Source organism: Danio rerio, chromosome 2 (assembly GCF_049306965.1).
Source record: "Danio rerio strain Tuebingen ecotype United States chromosome 2, GRCz12tu, whole genome shotgun sequence".
Lineage (NCBI taxonomy): Eukaryota > Metazoa > Chordata > Actinopteri > Cypriniformes > Danionidae > Danio > Danio rerio.
In genome coordinates, this window is record NC_133177.1 from 18,827,380 (window position 1) to 18,848,537 (window position 21,158).

General features: G+C 36.5%; 1 protein-coding gene across 4 annotated transcripts; it reads left to right on the forward strand.

The window, feature by feature from the left end:
* Positions 1–1,308: 1,308 nt before the first annotated feature.
* agfg1b (ArfGAP with FG repeats 1b) lies at positions 1,309–20,257 on the forward strand. 4 transcript variants are annotated; one of them, NM_200588.2, is made up of 12 exons: positions 1,365–1,599; positions 4,761–4,854; positions 4,947–5,062; positions 7,313–7,457; positions 7,564–7,714; positions 10,862–10,978; positions 13,130–13,262; positions 13,389–13,465; positions 15,720–15,815; positions 15,932–16,084; positions 16,368–16,456; positions 19,403–20,257. In NM_200588.2, the coding sequence occupies exons 1-12, from the start codon at positions 1,433–1,435 to the stop codon at positions 19,460–19,462; spliced, it is 1,398 nt and encodes a 465-aa protein (NP_956882.2). In that variant the 5' UTR covers positions 1,365–1,432; the 3' UTR covers positions 19,463–20,257. The 4 variants fall into 4 exon arrangements, with proteins under 4 accessions (XP_068079433.1, XP_005163373.1, XP_073769629.1 ...); XM_068223332.2 differs by lacking the exon at positions 15,932–16,084 and having other exon boundaries at positions 1,309–1,599; positions 19,403–20,255; XM_005163316.6 differs by lacking the exon at positions 10,862–10,978 and having other exon boundaries at positions 1,309–1,599; positions 19,403–20,255.
* Positions 20,258–21,158: the final 901 nt, after the last annotated feature.

The following is a 21,158-nucleotide window of genomic DNA, read 5'->3' on the forward strand; positions in this document are numbered from 1 at the left end:
TGAAGAGATGAAGTGGGGGAGAAGTACAACATACTCTCCTCAGGCCATGACCCAACAAGAGTAAATATATTGTAGATTGAAATACAATTAATCAATGTCTCTGTTGATTTCGTCACTACAACACTGAAGTCATAAACTGTCAAATGACACCAAACATGACAAAGTTATCCGAAGGAAGAACACAAGCAGATGAATTGTGTATGGTGAAGAGCACATGGTTACTGCAAGCAAATGGCAGAGATCTGTATTGGAGCTGTGGGGAACTCTGCCTCACCAGAAGGATCCATCCCATGCTTGGAATGTCTCAGTAGTCCTTCATTAGCATAGAAGGAAAAGTATATAATATTTTTTCAGCTTACAACATACATGTTTTATTTCATGAGTGTGAAATCGGTATGTGATATTGTGGTGCTGAGATTGGTGCTTGGAGGCTTCACACGGGCCCAGTTATCTCATGTCCAAAAATTAAGTCTTCACTGTGACTGTTTTTGTAGATTTTGCAGAGGGTTGACTAAATATGACAAGGGACCACAAGGGCTTTGGGGCTTTAACAAATTTAGCCCCTTCTTTTCACGTTTGGTGTCAGAGTTTTGAGGAAACCATACTACAGAGATTTAAAACAATATTAAAGAGCCATCTGAGACCCCCAAAAAGACGTTCCATGCCAATGTATGTTTTTAAGTTAAATCCTGTAAATCTGGGACCACTTCAGGGCTTTGAGTCTGTTGATGGTGTCCATTTTCAGCCCACTATCAACAGAGCTCTTGATAAACTTTTAATAATTTAGTGATATTATTTATTATACATGTATTGTCAAACAAGGAAATGGTGTAACAAAGCGTTACTGTTTGTATTTAATCCATCCATTCACAAACTGCAAAGTTAATCATTTATTTGGACAAAGTAACAAAGTGATAATGCAATGTCTTTTTTAACTTTTGTATTTTTTAACTTTACAATACTGTGGTCATTTTTCAATCACCCTGATAAGTTCTGTACACACCATGGAGTTTGCATGTGGTAATTATCATGATATCACCATGTTTTGGGGCAGAATGTGACATGATGGCAGTGTCATTGTGTTAGTTTCAAGTACAATGAAGGATATACTATAAAGCGTGAATGCTATCATCACTCAGTACCATGCTGTCACCACGTCGTTAACTTATATAAAAGTCTAAATCTTATAAATAACGTGTTTAGGCTATGTGCCAGCAGCGGGGTCTCGTCTCCATTGCAGTAGATGGCAGTATCGAATCGAGCCCCCTGTGGACGCGCTGCATCAGTCCAGTGAACAACAGGACGTTTATGGCTATTCCTGGCTGTCCTATGTGGAACGATTTTCCTTCGCTGCCGGGCGTGTATATGCTCTAGATTTACCCGTACCGAACAGCTCGACCTGCCCCAGCCCTTACTCCTTAATTATTCGGTGATGGCCGCGAGTGCCAAACGAAAACAGGAGGAGAAGCACCTGAAGATGCTTCGGGAGATGACCAGCCTGCCTCCCAATAGGAAATGCTTTGATTGCGACCAGCGCGGCCCGACCTACGTCAACATGACAGTGGGCTCGTTTGTGTGCACCACCTGTTCCGGAATACTGTAAGTTTATAACGAGGGCAGTCATATTCACACAGATGGTGTATGAACTTGTTGTTTTTTTCCCATGAGTCTGTACGGGCAGACGCCTAACAACCCCTCCCATCCGAGAGCTCATCTGCAGGATGTGTCCCAGCTGTCTCTTTAACATCTTCTGAACATCAGCTTTCACTAAAATAGCTGGAGATTCGGAGCCAAAGCAGCTGAACTTCATTCTAATGTTCACGGAGGAAAGCGTGGCGTTCGTGCTTCATGGCTGGATGTGAGATTGTGTTCAAAAAGTACTGTATCAGTGTGTGACACACCCATGTTTAAACAATTGCGAGTTCTTATGTTTAGTTTATTATCATAACTAAATGAGCTGGAGAAGCTATATTATTATTTATTAATGATTTTACAAGTGGAAATCTCTGCATTGTATTAACGTACTGGGAATAGGGCCCCTGGGAGCACATACATGTAGGGACTCTTAGTTCAATGCTCAGTCAGTTTGTGCTTTATGTTGGTGTGATAGAACAGGGGCCATCAGTGACCCCCATGGAGGCCTGCAGAAGATGATGCTGCATTTTATGATCCCAAATCAAAAACACCACCCTCTGTGTAGTTATCTTTTTAGAGACGTTTTGCATACAAGTTTTGACTGAGTATGACATAGGCAGCTATGAAGTGCACAAGGGCTCAATTTAGGATCCTATGTCAATAATGTAATCTTTAATGTCATAAGTTCAACATTCTACAGAGAATTGACTAAACATGGGCCACCAGGTCTTCACACAGGCTCAAAAGCTGGCCCTAAATAGCCACAAAGGATGGCAGTGTTTTAAAGATATTGTAGCACATTTTCAGTATTGGTACATTTTAAAATTTGCTGACGATTCTGAAATTGTTAGTTTGTTAAGTGAGGAAGACTGTACGCGCGGTCCTGTAATTGATTATTTTTTCAGCTGGTGTCAGGAGGCTTTCTTACAAGTAAATTTTCTTAAGACTAAATAGATGACTATTGATTTTAATTGTGAGAGGAGACTGATTAAGGGTAAGCAAACAAGTATTAATGGAGTTGGTGTTGAGATTGTTGATCAGTATAGGTATTTGGGAACAGTTTTAGATAATAAATTGTCCATTTCTATTAATACTAATATGTTGTGTAAAAAGGGGCAACAAAGACTATACTGTTTACAAAAATTAAGATCTTTTAATAAAGATAAGTCACTCGTGCATGATTTACAGCTTATACATTCAGTCGCTGTTATCCTTTTCTTTGCTTTGTTGGTTCAATACTCTAAGTGTGGAAAATAAAAGTTGTTTGGAGAAAGTTGTGAACCTAAAAGAAATAAAAACCGGCATGACCTTGGCTCAATTATACCATAGACAAGTTTTGAGTAAAGCTCAGAGTATTCTGTCAGATGATTCCCATCCTATGCACCACAAGTTTTATCTTCTCCCTTCTGGTATTCGATACAGAACTCCTATTAGTAAAACAAATCGGTTTAAACTTTCATTCATCCCCTCAGCTGTAAAGTTTTTAAATTAAGGCTAGAATTTGTATTGTATAATGTGCTTTTGTGTATTATGTTTGACATGCTTGTATGCTGCAATCAAATTGCCTTCGGGAAATTAATAAAGACTGACTGACTTACAGAAAATTGAATAAATATGACAAGGTAAAAAAGATTGAGGTAAAGTTGGTTTTATATTGACACATTCGGTCTTTCCCCTTAATAATATTAATAAATGCATTTTCAGAAAAGTGTTCTTTGCAAATTCTAAATGGTGAAATCATATTAACAGACTGTCAAAGTATTGTTCACAACCAAATAAATAGTGCTAAAGTTAATGTTGTTTTGAAGTCATACCATGGTAAACAATATAGGGAGCAAGCCACAAGTTGACACTGAATCATTGTGCGAATATAAAACCAACTTTACCTCAATGCAAAAAAGGCATCTCTGACCACACCGAACATAAACAATTAATTATTTCCAAGCCACAAATTTTAAATTTGTCAAAACAAACAAAATACCGCTGTATACTATACTTATAATTTTTATTTGCAAAACAAATGCAAAGTAATCTGTTCTGGCTAAAGGTTTCAGTTCACCCGTTAACTACACATAAATGGGGAGTTAATCTCCCTTTAAAGCAACGTTATTGTAAAAAAATGATCATTAAACCATGTTAACGCAAAAGAAAGCAGGTAAAAAACACACCATGTGATAATGAAAGTATGATCACAAACACACACGGTTAACGTTAGACCCATAAATAATCTGTTCAAAGAATGGTTTAAGCAAAAGCAAACTGCTTACAAAAAGACGAATCTCGTGCTTGTTAAAGCAGCAAGACTGTGGGTGCATGAGCATTACTTTTTGTCTTGTCTATTTGAAAGCGAGCCAATCACATCAGTTGTGTTTCTAGACACAGTTGCTTCATGCAAGGAAACGGTAGCGCGCTCTCATTTTAAGCAGTCGCACGTCACCCCAGCTGTTAGCACAAGTGATTATCCTTTTGCGCGATTATTTCTGTCAGTCACGCTACTTCTCATTTCTAAGACCTTTCTAAGGCCTTTGCATGCATATACTTCTAGCGCAAGTGATTATCCTTTTATTCGTAATTCACTTGCTTTCTACTGCTCGCGTGAATGCAATTATTTTTGTCAGTCGCGCTGCTTCTCATTTCTAAGACCACCCTTGCATGCATATTGGACCATCCTTATTGTCAAACCCTGCTTTTAAGTATTATTATCTGGGAAAATTATTTTCACCCAGCCAAAGTGGCTAGTGGGAGTTTCTGTCTTACCTGCAATGGCTGAAATCTACCCTCATTTGGTGGGTTGGCGTGTGTTAATGTTAAGCCTTGTGTCCAATACAAAGTCTTGGGGTTCTCAACAAGGTTTCAGTTCAGCACCTTGAGTCAGAGTTGGGAATGTTGATATTGTTTTGTTTTTATGATATTGTGTCTATTTTAGCCTTTTCTTGTTTTTTGGTTGAGTCGTTATGCTTTATTAGACTAAGGTTTTTTATTTATTGCTTAAACTTAAAACTTATAAATAAATAGGACCACGCACTAATTATGCATGACTAATGAAAGTAGGGCTCTGAAACATGCAAGTTTTCGAACTTGTCTCTGCAGTCATTGATGTTCATGTCATTTGATTTGTACCCCAGACGAGGCCTCAACCCTCCACACAGAGTGAAGTCCATCTCTATGACAACTTTCACCCAACAGGAAATTGAGTTCTTGCAAAAACACAGCAATGAGGTACAACACACTTTAACACAAATAGAGCATTATGATATATGCACATACAGAGATTTCTTCAAGTAGTCTCTTGCTGTCTGTTTTGTGCTCAGCTCTGCAAACACATTTGGCTGGGGCTGTACGATGACAAGAGCTCTGTGATCCCAGATTTCCGCGAACCTCAAAAAGTCAAAGAGTTTCTTCAGGAGAAATATGAGAAGAAAAGATGGTAAGGAGATTCATCCTTTTCATAGATATTTTTTGATGAACTTTTTTGAGATGTATTTTTGTGTAGTTTATTGTTGATGCTTTGTTTGCACGTCTGATGAGATAGATTTGCTCTTTCAGAAGCATTCATCCCTTTATATCTATAGTGTTTATTCTGCATTGCACATCTCATTTGCTTTGTGTGGAGTGATGTTAAGAGTTGCAGAACTGAATTATGGGTTCATCAAGTTGCATTGGGTTCATTGCTTGTGGCAGAAGTTGAATACTTTTTTACTTTTCAAGTAGGGCTGGGAGATTTGACATAAAACCTAAATCTCCATTTATTGAACATTTAAACACTATTATGATTAATGAACGACTATTTTTATTTATTTATTAAAAAAAAATTTGCCCTCAAAGTTCATTGATTTAGTGAAAATATATATATAAATATATATATATATATATATATATATATATATATATATATATATATATACATATACACACTCGCATGTAATGTGCTTAAAATGGAAAAAGTTGACCTGGAAAAATTTAATGGATTAAAGGTTTTGAATGTTGATGTCGATTAATCGCCCAGCCCTATTTTCGAGCGCCAATGCAGGTATCAGCCAGTTATATTGCTTTATGCTTTATCCATCAAGTGTTAACGCTGAAGCCTTTTATATGAGTGTAAACCAGGGGTGCCCAAACTTGGTCCTCGAGGGCTGTTGTCCCGCAAACTTTTCAGAATTGGACAGCACCCGTGCACTCAGCTCGCATGCATTTTTAGCATTTACTCACTGTCATATCTGACTGTATTATGTGAGATCATCCAACAAGATGTACATTTAATCACTGTTTGTGTTTTGACAGTTCAGGCATAAAGAAAACAGGTTGCACGCTGTTTGAGGGAACTTAAGTCATGCTGGCATTATGTGACTCAATTGTTCTCTCTCTTTGTCTGGTACTCCAAATAAAAAAGTGTGGGAAAAATTCTTCTAGCTTATACCATGCCCTCTATTCTCTGCAAAGCCTTTTTCAGATACAATTGCAACCGTTTCAAGCATAACATTCAAAACATGATTTTTTAGGCATTAAATAATGGTGTAAATCTGTAATTTGAGGAGTGCAATTGTTAGTTAATTGTATTTGCTGATTAATTTGAATACTTCCCTCCCATAAAATGTGTGAACAACCAGAAAATCCTTCCAATTCATATTCAGTAAGTTGAAACACAAAAAGCTACAGTTTTCTGTGCATGTTTAGTGAATACAGACAGAACTTTTTTAATTCCAAAAAAGACTATTGAGCAATTCCAGTGTTATGGATGTCACATTTACAGTAAAAACTCAAAACATATATTCACATAGAACGTACATGTTAACGTTATATTGAAACATCTGTTTATGTTTTTTCAAAGAACTAACCACAGGACCAGAAAAATATCAATCTGTAAATGTTTTTTATGTTTATGTTAAATAAGGAAAATCAACACATTTTAATTAATGCCGCTTTTGTGATTTTTGTAAATCAAATAGAATTGATTGTAAACATTGACAGAAATATTTTTGGGTATTTTTACAGTACTTTAAAATACAAGCATACACAATAAACCTATAAAGGGTTTCGCTATTTTAGTGAAAACTAAATGGCATGGTTGACATTTTCATGGAATTGCTCAGTTATTAATTCTGACCCCTGGTCTTTTGAATCATTTTATTTGTAAAAACACTCATTGTAAATTTTGTTGAATGAATTTAAATGTAGACATAAATGCATATAGGTCTATATGTATAAATGCTGCTTTAGACTCTAGAAACTTGATTTCCTTCCTGGAGATTTTCTTATGCCAGTTTTTACCGGATAAAAATAACATTACATTGCATTGTTTAATTGCTCCCTTTTTATTTTTTAGAGCAGTGTATTTTGGGGGCTGTTTCCTATAGTAAAACATATTGTCCTTAATAGGGAAAAGTTTTTATTTAGCCAAACATTTAAAAAAAAAAAAAAAAGAAGTTATTTTAGAGCAGTGATCACAGTATCATGATATAGAGAAACTGATATTTTCATTCAAGGTTATCATACTGTCAGATACCTAAACCGGCTTATGCCTACTCGCTACGTTATTAAATATGCTAACACTCAATTTAAGTCTATTAAACCTATTCAAAATCTCATTATAAAGTCCCCAGGGAGCCTAAAGTAATCATAGCCTTTGGTGTTGACCTAAAAATTGACAGCTCTGTTATTGTGCCATCATCAATTGCAGGTATGTTCCCCCAGAACAAGCCAAGGTTTTAGCCTCAGTGCAGGCCTCGATATCTGGTTCATCAGCTAGCAGCACCAGCAGCACCCCAGAGGTTCTTCCACAGCCCCTCAAAACCCTGCATCTCACCAAGACTCCTTCTAACCAGGTAACCACACACAACCATTTTGTTCTTTCGTTCAGAAACACAGAACGGTTTGTTCTTCTCAGTAAATCCAGGTTATGTGCTGTAACTACCCGCATTTCCCTCTCAGTCCCCAGTGATCAGTCGTGCTCAGTCTGTAGGCCAGGAGAAAAAGTTTGACCTCCTCTCAGACTTGGGTGGAGATATTTTTGCTGCCCCTCAAGCTCAAACTGCCGGCTCTTCAAACTTTGCAAATTTTGCACATTTTAACAGGCCCTCAGGTAACCATTTGTTTTTTTCAATTATGTATGAGGGAGAATCATATTTAGAAGCTGTGGCTTGTCATAAGTTCCTTTAATTCTTTCACCGCTGCTTCTCATGTTGTAGCATTTTTGTTGTTCACCTAAAGGGATTGTCCACCCAATCAAATAATTCCGTCATTATTTACCAGACCCTCCCGGAATCCACGATCCATTAAATCCAAACAGCTCCTATCAGAATTCATGCTGCTTTTATATCCTTCTGTAGACAAACATTTGCCACACTTCTGCACTCATGAGAGTAGTTTCCAAGATTCTGAAGGACTTTTGAAGTTCAAGTTCAAGACAATTCATCACCTTGGAATTATAAGGTTCTTTCTGCGTTCTAAATAAATTTGAGATATCAAGCTTCAAAGTTTTTTGCATTTCATATAGCAAACAATATGTTTGTAACAGTTCTCTTTCATACACTAACATGACAGAGACCCTAAATGTACTCTACATGTAAATTATCAAAATTGTCTTCCATTTGCAAATTGGGGTAAAATAAACAGGGCAAATACAGATTAAACCTTCTGATTCTTAAAAAGGTCATTTTTCACTTGGAATTGTAAGGTCCTTTCTGGCAGATCATTAATTCAAGCATTAATTATCAAGAAATACAATCACACAAAAAAAAAAAATTGGTGTTGTAACAATTTGTTGATGTTTGAGAGCATTTATTTGATGTTTTAGGATGAATATTTTTTCTTGGTTAAATTAAACATACAAGACTGTGCTAAATATTTTGTCCTGTGCAGATGTTAATTTAATGTAATTAATATGGTAATATTTAATAGTATATTGAATTAGATGAATTATTGAGTTATATTTATTGAACAATATGTCCCATGAATTAAATTACGTATTTGCCCTTCAAGACTTAATATCACATTTAAAGACTTTAAAAGAAAACAGACAATGAGCAAATGAGTTTAATAAACACTGAAAACTGTTTGACTGACTAAATATACACAAATAAAAATAATTCACATTTAATATATAACTTTTTTAATAATTTTTTTTCAACTATTTAAAATGTAACATTTCATCTTAATTCTTCTAAATCATCACATTTACACACATCTTTTCAGTTTCAGGTTTCTCCTCGTTTTTGTGTGGTGCAGCATTTTTTAGTCGACTTTGATTTTGTGTGTGTGTGTGGTTTTTTTTTTCTGTTATTTCGTGCTGTCAATGGAGCAGTTTGGCAAAGAAAACTGATCCTGATTGGTCCGAAATGAGCTTGTCTCTATAAGTTTTTTTGTTTTTATTTTCTGTGAGCCAATCAACAGGTTTGTTTTTGTAGAAAATGTTTTTTCAAATAAAAAGTCTTAAAATGTAAACAACTTTTAAAAAACACCACATCATGTTAAATGAGTTGTCATTTTATAAGAATTTATGAATAACTCAATTTTGAGAATAATGTCAGATAGAACCCTATAATTCCAAAGTGACGAATTGTGAAAGATGGTGTTATGTTCGACAGTGATCTCACAAGGTTTGCAGTGTGATCTCTATATGCATCCAAAATATGACAGCTTATACCAAAGCTGCGAATGGATGTTACAGCCAGTGGATTTAACTGAATACAGTATTTGTCAAATATTTTAGCGAGAGCAGAGCTACAGTATGAGAAACTGTATATTTTAGAGAGTGATTCCAGTTTTGTGTATGAGTTAATCACTTCACATTGGAGAATCCATATAATGTAAATGTAAATAATGTGCTTTTGGGGTTTGGCTCAGAGCCTTGTAAAAGGTGCCATGGAAAATGCCTCAAATAAACTTTAAACTAAGAAAGACTTCTCTGAAATTGCCAATAGTGTGGTTAATTAGCAAGAATGTCGCTGGTTCGAGTCTTGGCTGGGTCAGTTGGCATATCTGTGTGGAGTTTGCATGTTCTCCCCGTGTTGGCGTGGGTTTCATCCGTGTACTCCGGTTTGCCTCACAGTCCAAAGACATGCGGGACAGGTGAATTGGGTAAGCTAAAATTGTCCGTGGTGTATGAGTGTGAATGAGAGTGTATGGGTGTTTCCCCATGATGGGTTGCAGCTGGAAGGGCGTCCACTGTGTAAAACATTTTTTGAATAAGTTAGCGGTTCATTCCACTGTGATGACTGAAGATTAATAAAGGGACTAATAAATAAAGAAAAATGAATGAAAAACTAGAACAATTTATGTGGTCCCATGGGTGCTCGAGATTGGCACCTATGACTTGATCCATAATGTTTAAAATCTATTTATCAGAGAACATTCTATATAAATGTGTAGTGTTAGATCACAGTATCCAGCCCCGGATGCTAGAGCTTGTCAGGAAATGTCAGTTTTTTTCAGGTAAGTCAGCAGAGTTTCCAATACTCAAACTTGTTAACCAGTATTTAACTGAATTAACCGTCTATCAATATAGGAGTTGACTGTGGAAGGAAGCCAAAGAAGAGCAGAAGCAGGAGACGAAGTGATGATAATAGATGGGCAGGGTTTATTCTACAATCTTTGTTGCATTTGTTTCGGTGCGCTCTCATACTTCGTCTGAACAGCACGGACTTAACAAGTGTTATTATACATCAGGCCACAAGACTTCGAATCAGAGACATACCCTCATATCTCATACCAGCGGAGAGGAACATTTCATGAAACAACATCAAAATAAAACCTAAAAGCAGAACAAGTGTAAGATATGTTTAAAATAAAGAAATCAAATCAATAGACGATTAATATAATAAATGATGAACATAGAATAGGAATTAAATAAATAGACTAAATTAATAACTAAGATTTATAAATGATTATAAGACTATAACTGATATTATTAATGCAAAACAAATAATAATAAAAAACATGATATAATGTAGAATTGATTTCATTTAAAGCATACACAGGTTATCTCAAATTTCAGATTCTGCATTAGTCTATTACTTCCATGACCCCTTTGAGCACCTGTTTTGTTAGCATTTGGGTGGACAATCCCTTTAAATGCCACTGCCATATCATGTCACCTAACCTATAACCATGCATTGTGCCAGTCAGTTTGTTACTTTATGTTTGGTTGCCAAAATGTATGTCAAACACTCTCATTTTCCTCATCAGTCCTGTTCATGAATGTATTTTGTTCACCCCATGCTGCCTGTAGCACAAAATAATTCCACCACAGACTTTGCCAACTTTAATTCCTTTGGAAACGCCAGTGTATCATCACATTTTGGCACATCACCCCCCTCAAAGCCTTCCCTCCAACAGCCCCACACAGGTACCACACCCCAACCCATTCATTGTGTATTATGCTCTTGTGTACTTTCATTTCCTCCGATGGCTGTTACATAATGAAATCATATACAGTACTTCATCAATGTGCCTCTTTCCTGTACAATGCCTGTAGTTAAATGACACCTGTTATGCTATTTTTGCAACATGTAACATAATTCTTGGATGTCTCCAGAATGTGTTTATGATTTTTTTTCAGCTCAAATAAACCAGAGGTTACGCTGTTCTTAAATGTCTTTTGTAATGCAAATGAGCTACTGCTTCTCTTCTCTTTTCAGAAAAAGGTTGACCCTTTACAGTTCGAGTTTCTGATACTCTCAAAACAAAATCTCATCATATACAGTTGAAGTCAGAATTATTAAACCCCCTTTGAATTGTTTTTTTTTATATTTTCCAAATAATGTTTAACAGAGCAAGGACATTTACACAGTATATCTGATAATGATTTTACCTCTGGAGAAAGTCTTATTTGTTTTATTTCAGCTAGAATAAAAGCAGTTTTTAATTTTTTAAAAGCCATTTTAAGGTCAAAATTATTTAACAAATTTAAGCTATGTGTTTTTCAATAGTCTATAGAAGAAATCATCAGTATACAATGACTTGCCTAATGACCCTAACCTGCCTAGTTAACCTAATTAACCTAGTGAAGCCTTTAAATGTCACTTTAAGCTGTATAGAAGTGTCTTGAAAAATATTTAGTCAAATATTATTTACCGTCATCATGCCAAAGTAAAAAAAATCAGTTATTAGAAATGAGTTATTAATGTTTAGAAATGTGTTGGAAAAAAAAATCTGCTCTCCGTTAAACAGAAATTGGCTAAAAAAAAAATAAACACAGGGGCTAATAATACAGTGGGGCTAATAATTTTGACTTCAACTGTGTATTGTGCTCACTAGACATCATAAGTGTACTATTGGCAGCTCTTAATATCCAAATATATTTGAAGCATACAAACATAAATCTTTTTCATCTTTTTTGTATCTGTTACAAAAACCGTTGAACACAAACAAGGTTTATTTAGGAAAAAAATGCACAGGTAACACGTATGACATCAGTAGATTATCCGGAACAGGCTATTTATGGATACTGCTTCTGGTTTATAGGGATTATTAAAGTAGGAGCTAGTGAATATTTAACATTATAGGTTGGTGGTTTATACACACACAACCATGGTGATTTGGTTGTGGCTGGACACATCAGTCTGTAAATGTCAATATTTATATTAATAATATATCTTATAGACACCTATATGCTGTAAAACTGCAGGTTAGCCATGTTTATATATAGTAACTTGTATTTAAATGTAACTTATTTGATTGTAATGCAATAATGTGCACCTTTTGTAAAGCTGCCTTATAGCTTTTAATTATTGTAAAAAGTGTTGTACAAATAAACTTCAGTTGACATGAATTTAATTTTTGCCTCTTTTTGCATAATAAAATAAACAATAACATTAAGTAGAACACAGTACAAGGTCATTTCACAATACATAGAATATCAGACACAACATAGTACATTTTCCTCCCAAATGCTTAAGAAAAAAGTAAAATATATTATAGCCTCCACAACTCTGCGCTTGTCGAACTAAACCAGCCTATAAGGAGTTCCAAGTCAGCGTTGCTAATAAAAAGTCTTATTGGATTCCAGGTTTTGAAAAATCTATTTTGTCAGTTTGCCAACCCATATCTCAGTTCAACACAAGGTTGACACATAAACCAGATTTCAAAAACGGGCGCATATTCAGACGTCCTATGTGTAATTGCTGTATTAAAGTGAATTTGTGCATAACAGATGCTCTTTAATGAAGATAGTTTGGCAATAAAATTTTAAAATAATAATAAAATATATAATAAAAAAGTAATAATAATGATAAATAATTTTATACATTTACTTGCTTACACCAATGTCATTAGAGTAGTTGAACATAAATTTTACTTAAAAATCCAATAGATGTTTACATAGCCATCATTAATTTAATGGCCTCCCTTCTAAGAATATATCCCATATATTCTCTAACTAACTATGTAGCCCTATATAACACTTAAAAAAAAAAAAAAATTGGATTCTATATGTGATTATTTTATTCACTTGTGTCTTTGTTATTTTAGTCAGTAATTTAAGATTTTTGCTCTTCAGGAGGAGGCATGTCCGTTCCTCCACTACCCAGTATGCCTCCTGCACCACCTCTGGCTGGTTTATCAAGAGAGGACCGTTATGCTGCGCTGGCTGAGCTTGACAGTGCCCTCAGTATTACCATCCCCGCACAAGGGTAAGTTATTTCTAGCACAATATAATGTTTTAAATACAGTATTGCAGCATCTATTGTTGTCTTTCTAGTAGTTTATTTTAACTTATGTTCATGTATACATTTTCATGTGTGCATGCATTACCAAAGTGGTTTTGGAGGCGTCCCAGGAGCTCCTGCACCGCCACCTCAGCATGGACTGCCCAACATGCAACAGGGTTTTGCAGGTGGAACTTTTACATATTTTATATGTAAACTAGTTGTAATAATCAGTGTTAGTCCTTTCCAAATTGAAAATGATCATCATTTACACACCCTCATCGCACTCTGAGGCCATAAGAAATGTAATCATTTGGGAACACAAGTTTAAACAATTTTGAGAGATTTTGTCTGACTTTTCAAAACATGCATTTGTACATTTGAGCTCTATTGAGCGGGTCCTTACAATCACTGCTGATTGGCCAATGTGTTCACATGCTCAATAGATATGACTGTGATTGGCTCTAATGATCATCGCTGAACCCCCTTCACTGAGGGATTAGAGTGATAAATGGACACTGGACCATTCAGTGAAAATCTTGTTCACACAAAACTGTAGCTGTGTCTCTTTTCAATGGCTGCATCCTCAGAAGAATGCATTAGAAGGGCATTGAAGTCATTTTGGCAAAACGAAAGCTGTCTTAAATCGAAAAGATTAAAAGGCTCTTTCAAATGTAGCCTCCAAATACATTTTTGTAACCGGTAATGAACGATACAACCAGTGGCCAGTGTCATAGGATACAACATCAATACGTTGATACCGGCAGGACGTTTTTAAAAGAAAACTCCCGAGTACAGTTTTAAATTTACAGTATAATTTGGGTTTCATTTATACTTGGATATATAACTAAACACCCTAAAAGCAAAATGACTACAAAATGCCTTACTAGGAAGTGAATTTATTGACAGTTTAATTTTTTTTATTTGTACATATATAGTAAATATATTCATGCACAGTCAATATATTTATTTTCCTCAGATTAATGAAGGGTCTAAGCCAAAAAAGAAAATGAATAAGTGAATATAGTCAATATATTTATTCAGTACGGGATCCTTTTTTTGCCTTCACATTGCTTAATATAAGTTTTAAAATCTGATTGAGATAAAGGAAGCACAAACGTTACTGTTACTCATTAACAGCAGCTGTTATGGTTGCTAGGTGATGAGATCAGTCCTCTGTGGGTTAGGTTGTCTAATTTGACAACTCTCAGTTCAGCCTGATGCTGCGTTCACACCAGACACGGATGAAGCATCAAGAGTGAGTGATTTACACGTTAAGTCAATGCAAAGACTCAAATAGACATCCAACTACACGCTCAGACCTGCAAGCTCACATCAACACTTTCAGACCTATCATTTTATCAGACAGTGCCACCTGCTGTTGGTTCGGGTGAAGCGGCAAGTACGGAGACCCAACACTTTCGAGACAGTCCTCGCTGCAGCCCGCAGCTTGATGTACTGGACCAGGTCCACTACGTAATAGACGACCGCCCCTACCCTAAACCCAACTCTCACAGTAGTATGGGCGTTACCTCAGTGGGCGGTACAATATCCACAACAAATGGGACCTGATCCGGTACATCATCGTGATTACAGACTGCAGGCCTGCAGCTTCATAATGTTGGCGAATAAGGCAGTGCAAATCACGCGATTCAAGCAAATAAAGCGGTGTGAGTTGAGCTTTTTGCACTTTTAAAATGTATGAAGTTGGAAAATTTAAACTTCACCGGACATTCACGCCGCGTTAACCTATCAGGAGCTTGCTCTGGACAACAGCTCAAAACTAGAGTTGGTTCAGTCTTAAGCACTGCTGAAATCTTCCATCATCCAGGTACTGTTTCTGGTGGAGTTGATGAACCCGGAGCTGGGTTTACTTCTAAACGAATCTAGTAGATCAGACATGGCTCCGAGCGAATGTACTCTGTTTTTCAGCCTTCTTAAAGCACACAAAACACAGCTAATCTCTCAATAAAATCCATGTTAGCCATTTAGCAAAGAAGCTAGAGTCACTGGGCTGACAGAAGCCCTGCCCATGATGTGAATCTGCGTCTATTGTGAAGTGAATGAAGGGAATTTGATGTGTGAATGAAGCGTGTAAACTCAAAATGTTCACGTGTCTATTCACATACAAATAGCGCGTTTGTGCAGCGCATGACTAAACGTCATTGATTCTCACAACGTCAAGCAAGCATCTTCTTACCAAATATGAATGCTTCCTTAAATGGATTTTTTTGTCACTTAATGAGCATTTTGAAGCATCAGAGGTTTAGATGACAGATATTCAGTGAAGGGGTCAAAATTGAAGTGTTTTGATGATGAACTTTTTTGTTATGGGTGTAGATGAACTAGGGTGTAGATTGGTAAATGATGGCAGAATTTACATTTTGGCATTAACTAACCCTTTAAGTCATTTAAACTGATTCAACGATTTCTATCATGCAGCTGCTCCCTCCACAAACCCATTCGTCGCTGCTGGGATGGTTCAGGAGCCCATGTCTACAAATCCTTTCCAAACCAACGGACGAGCCGCTGCTTCAGGTAAAACCTAGCTTTGGTGGAGATCAGCATGCCCCGTTCTGTGTTTGTGTGTCCACTCAAGGAATGAGCAGATGAAACATGCTACTCCTCCTCTGGTCTCCTTTTATTTACTTTAGCCTCATTTGGCACTGGCTCCATGAGCATGCCAGCTGGCTTTGGGAACACAACCAGTTACTGCCTGCCAACCAGTTTTAGTGGGACCTTCCAGCAGCAATTCCCTGGCCAAGGTCCCTTTCCCCCACCTGCAGCCTACCACCAACAGCCCAATGGTATGTGAGACTATATTTGTGTTTTTGTGAGTGTGAGGTGGCCCAAACCCCCCAACGGCTTATGCCTTTCTTTTACGCATACTCTTCTAAGTCATGAGAAAGGCTGTGTTTGTATTGTAGAAGCATCAGTGGTTTTGCTTTTTTCGTGCTTCGTTTACGTGAGTTTTGGTGTTGCATGTGTTGGAGTAGCAGGTTCAGTGCTTTAGCGTTGAGGTGGGTTTTTAATATCTGTCAGTGTAACGCATCAGTTCCATGGACTTTTCTCTTTCACGGTCCTGCTCAGGGGGGTTTCCAGCCTACGGACAGGCCAAACCTATGGGCAATTATGGACAGGCGGTCACAGGACCTGGCATTTCCAGCAACCCGTTCATGGTAAGCAAGTCAATGGCTGTGAAATAATCTAAAAAAAAATGAAGGACATGTGATTGCCAGTTTTGACACGTTATTGGACATTCATGCTCAATTGGTTGAAATGAATGTGTAAAATCACTCCCTGACATTAGATGACACTATTGAAAAACAGAAATACCATAATGGCTGATTTATACCTCTGCATCGAGCACACACATGTTTCTCCATCAAAACACTCACACAGCCCTCGCCGTGGCTGACGCTAACATGTACCTCTCAAAATTTAACTACACATTGCAACACAACGCATAGCTCAAGCTCTGTGATTAGTTCTTGTGGTGAGTGTGGGCAGTCCTGAGAACTACGAGCCTGATGAATCGAGTGTTTTCAAATGTGGAGTCTCTTGAAGGAGCTTCAGATGGATTTGTGTTTACTTTAGGATTGAAGTTGTTGCATGTCTGCCGGTTCTCGCCTCTGAATGAGCAAGTTTTAGCTACCTGTACATTAAGGTAGCGTTCAGAAAAAACAACACCTGTGAAGAAACTCCACACAGAGGAACATAAATACCTTCTGCCAGCTACTGTTTCGGAAGTGTTATTGCAGAGCAACACAGAGCAGCAAGAAGTATAAATGCACAGCTACGCACATGGCAAGCACTGTGGGTCATGCCGATCACGCGATGCAGAAGTATAAACCAGCCTTAAACACAATTAATGTGCAGCTTTAAGTTTCAGATAATTACTTTTATAGAGAAAAGGTCACTTTCACACATTTGCTTGTGTATTTATCGCTTTAGAGAGAGCTTGAGTCACACTTGTTCGAGCTGTCGGACTGTGATGTGAAAAGAGTTGGGATAAAAAGAGATGATTAAATTGAGCGATTGCTTTATATTTTGTACAGAAAGGTCATGTTTTAATCCTCTATTTGTCACATACAATAACATGATGCAATTTCGCAGGTCAGAGTTCACCAAGATTAAATGCAGTGACATGCATTAACGGTACTAGCCATGAAAAACAATTAAGAGAAATGAAATGGCATTTTATTCCTGGCGTTTTGAACATAGTATGCCCTTTGTTTAGTCAAAAGATGTTAAAGGGGCAGTAGGTGATTTCCTTCAGAAAGATTTTTTATTGTGCTGGTTGAAAGTCTGTTCACATTCCAATAGTACAAGTAAATGATCTAAATCTATTTAAATGTATTTTTATATTTTGGGTAAGGCATAAGACAAAAATAAATTTGTCCTATTAAAATTTGTCTGCCGACAATTCCTGTAATTCTGATAAATAGCCCAAACTGTGTCAACACATGGAGATTTGTACATCTGCGCACCTGTTCACACAGTTAGTGTGCGCACGAAAAAGTTATGGCAGTAGAAACAAATGCTGAATCAACTTTTTAAAACCTTAAATCAATATTGGAGTTACTTTTGCACGCTTTTAGACCGGTTTTGTAGATTGTGTTGTATTACGAATGGGTTATATGCACTGAAATGTTGTTAAATGCACTGAAATGCAGCCATCTTCTGGCGAACGATTCCTGTGATTATTTTCAGAGCTATTTTTCATTACCTTATTAGCAGGGTTCAACTTTAAGGACATTTTTTACTGGCTTGACTCGACCAGTGGTTCCGATTTTTACTTGCCCTGCCAAAATTTTCAATGGTCCCACGAAAAAAAAAAAAAAAAAGCTATTTCTTAGCCACATATTTTAAATAGTGTGTCAAAAATAATGTCTGTGAATCTAGAAGTTAAATATTTTTTAATGTTAAAATATTTAGCGGTAAAATATAGCTGTATGAAAAATGTTCAGGTATTTTATTGCAAAACAAAAGGTTGCTGACTTAAAAGTGACAAACAATACAAAACATCACTTCATTTTCTTCGTTGTGTTGTACCCATGTAAATATGTTTCCACAACATAAGAAACAGACGTTTTCTTTTAGCCTCCTAATTTGATGTTGGCGTCTCTTCACTGTATTGGTTTTTACCAGGTTACAGAAAAAAATAAGATGCTTAAAACATCCAATCAGATAAAAGGAACCAAAAAGCAATATGGTGTTTATGACTTCATAGAAAAGGTAGCATTCAAAGACTTAAAAGTACAAAGTGTTTCTCGATTCTAAGACTGTATTTGCACGCAATTGACAAATAGTCGCAGGCAAATTAAAAATTTTTGACAAGACAGCAGCACTGGCCTGATCGGGCCAGTAACGACTCTCTCTACTGACCCGAACATTTCTCACGCTGGCCCTGGGCCATCGGGCAGTCCTTATTGTTGAACCCTGATTAGTTTCATAAGGAACCTATACATCATCAATAAAGTAGATTTTTATTTAGTTTAACAACAAAACATAAGTAAATAGTGCTATCTTGCCTAACGTTAGCCTGCTTTACTGTAGTCAAGTTGGTTTTATATTCACAATGGTTCATTTTGAACAATGACTGCCTGTGATGCACTCCCTATATTGTTTACCATGCTACTCTGAATATTCGCTCTGAAATAGCATGTAAGTATGGCCTAGTAATAAGCATAGTTCCTGCATGCTGCCGGCCAACCATTAAGCAGAGTCACTTTAGGACAAAGTGCGAGAGAAAGCTCTCATACTAACGGTTAGCATTTTGGCAGATCACCTACTGCACCTTTAAAGTCAACAGTAATCACGCATGATGGTTGTCATTGTGTGCACGAGTCTTTAAGCTGCTTTAAACATGCTTAAGATATTTTCAAGTCTTCGTATATGCTTTAATCATCTTAGGTAAAATGAATGTATAATTGGATGTATAATTAGGAAATATAGCAATAACAATGTTATATAACAATGCTTCAATAATGCATTTTTAAAATGCCAACATGTTTTTCTGGATGCCATAAATTATGACTCACACCTTCAGAACAATGATTCATCATCCCCTCTGATGCTGACATCTGTGTTGTTTTTTGTTGTCGTTGTTGATTTCTCTTCAGGGGGGAGGCCCAGCAGGAACATACCCCACAGGAGGTTCCTCCACAAATCCATTTCTCTAAAGCGCTTCTTTTTGTTACATCACATCTCAGCTGCGTCATGCACACATTCCGCATCACCAATGCTCTAAAACATTGTCTTCGAGAATCTGAAAGTATTCAGATTTTGTATTTACTGCACTGAGTCTTCGACATTTCTAGAGAAAGAGCTGTGGATACGCAGGTGACGGTCTTCCCCACCCATCTGTGTATTCTGGACAAAACTCCACGATTGTCCCTCCTCATGTATGCCTTTGACTCAATAAGTAATGTTTTAAGCCTAGAAAGTAAGCTCCTTGTGCATATCAGCATTTGTAATCCTTTTAAAAACATGTTATTCACAAAGAGAAACTGTGACTGAACAGCAGAACACGATGGTGTCTAGGGATGCTGTGATTTAGCTGTTAAAAAAAACAACCTCGGTTTGTCCTTAGCACCCGCTCTAGCAGAAATGTTTCGTTCTGTTGAGGAAGAGACGCCACTGATCGCCTCATGGAGGTCAGAAAACGTGGTTTGGATGGAAACCTGACACCTGTTGAAAGAGCAGAGGAGCTCAGCACAAGCGGTTATGTAGATAAAAGCAGATTTCTACAGCACAAAAAGGCCGAGTAGATGTCAGTGGTAGAGTTCGCTTTTCTATGATCTCCCCTTGGGGTCTCTATAGCCGCACCTTTGGGAAATTTGCAGGTCTGACCTGCGGTTGTTCTCCGTCGATGGATTTTTGACCACATCAAACGTTACCATTACAGGTATACAAGTTAATGTGTACATATATAAATATATGTATAAAATATTAAATGATTTTTAACTACTGTGTTACATGTGTCTGTTTGTGCTTTTTTTCATTGCACAAAGATCGAGTTTCTAATTCTAATGTTTTTGTTATTACATACTGGGCAAGTGGACTTGCAGAAGTTACCGTTTACAATAAGGTTGTAGTAGTGTTTACTTACATGAACAAACAATGCGTTCGTTAGAGTACTTATGCCTCTGTACGTTGAATTAAAGTTGTGTTAGTGCATGTTAAATCTCTGCATTAAATAATATTAACAAGCTTGAATTTGGATTTTAATGATGCATTACACGTTGAGCTATAATTAATAAATCATAAATAATAAAGTCATATTATACAGTGTGAGCACAAAACAATAGAAACCATCTCAGATGTTTACCACTTGTCTACACTGCAAATATTATAAGCCATTAACTCTGAACCATTATAATCACAGCGTTATTGGTACATATTTCATTAGGATTTTAACATACAACCAATAGAAGACAACAAATCTCCAATAGGGAGACCTTATACAGTAGTTTCTATTAAAATCAATGTAAGTTCCATTATAGTTCTTGGAACTAGTTCTTTGAGGGTTTTTTTTATTTATTTTTATTTTTTTATTATTTGTTTATTTTGCCCTTTGATATGGAAAGGGGCATTATCTATGACAATATCTGAATTTTTTTTTTTAAGTTTTGTTACATTTGATTTTAATCCAGATGTGTAAGAAAAAGAGAAATAAACTTTTTAATATCATTATTATCAATGTATGATGATCAGCCTTCTTTTGGAAACTCTTTTGAATAAATCTTGTATCAAATGACTTCATATTTAACAAATCCACGAGATACGTGACCTGTTAAAGAATATGGACGGATCTGTAATTTGGAAGTGGCTTATGGCGCTGCTACATTTTATTTATTTTTTTTATTTTAACATGCA

Coding starts and splice junctions, on each gene's coding strand:
- agfg1b (NM_200588.2), top strand. CDS start 1,433: ATGGCCGCGAGTGCCAAACGAAAACAGGAGGAGAAGCACCTGAAGATG. Junction 4,855..4,946: donor TGCAAAAACACAGCAATGAG/GTACAACACACT, acceptor TTTTGTGCTCAG/CTCTGCAAACACATTTGGCT. Junction 7,458..7,563: donor CCAAGACTCCTTCTAACCAG/GTAACCACACAC, acceptor TTTCCCTCTCAG/TCCCCAGTGATCAGTCGTGC.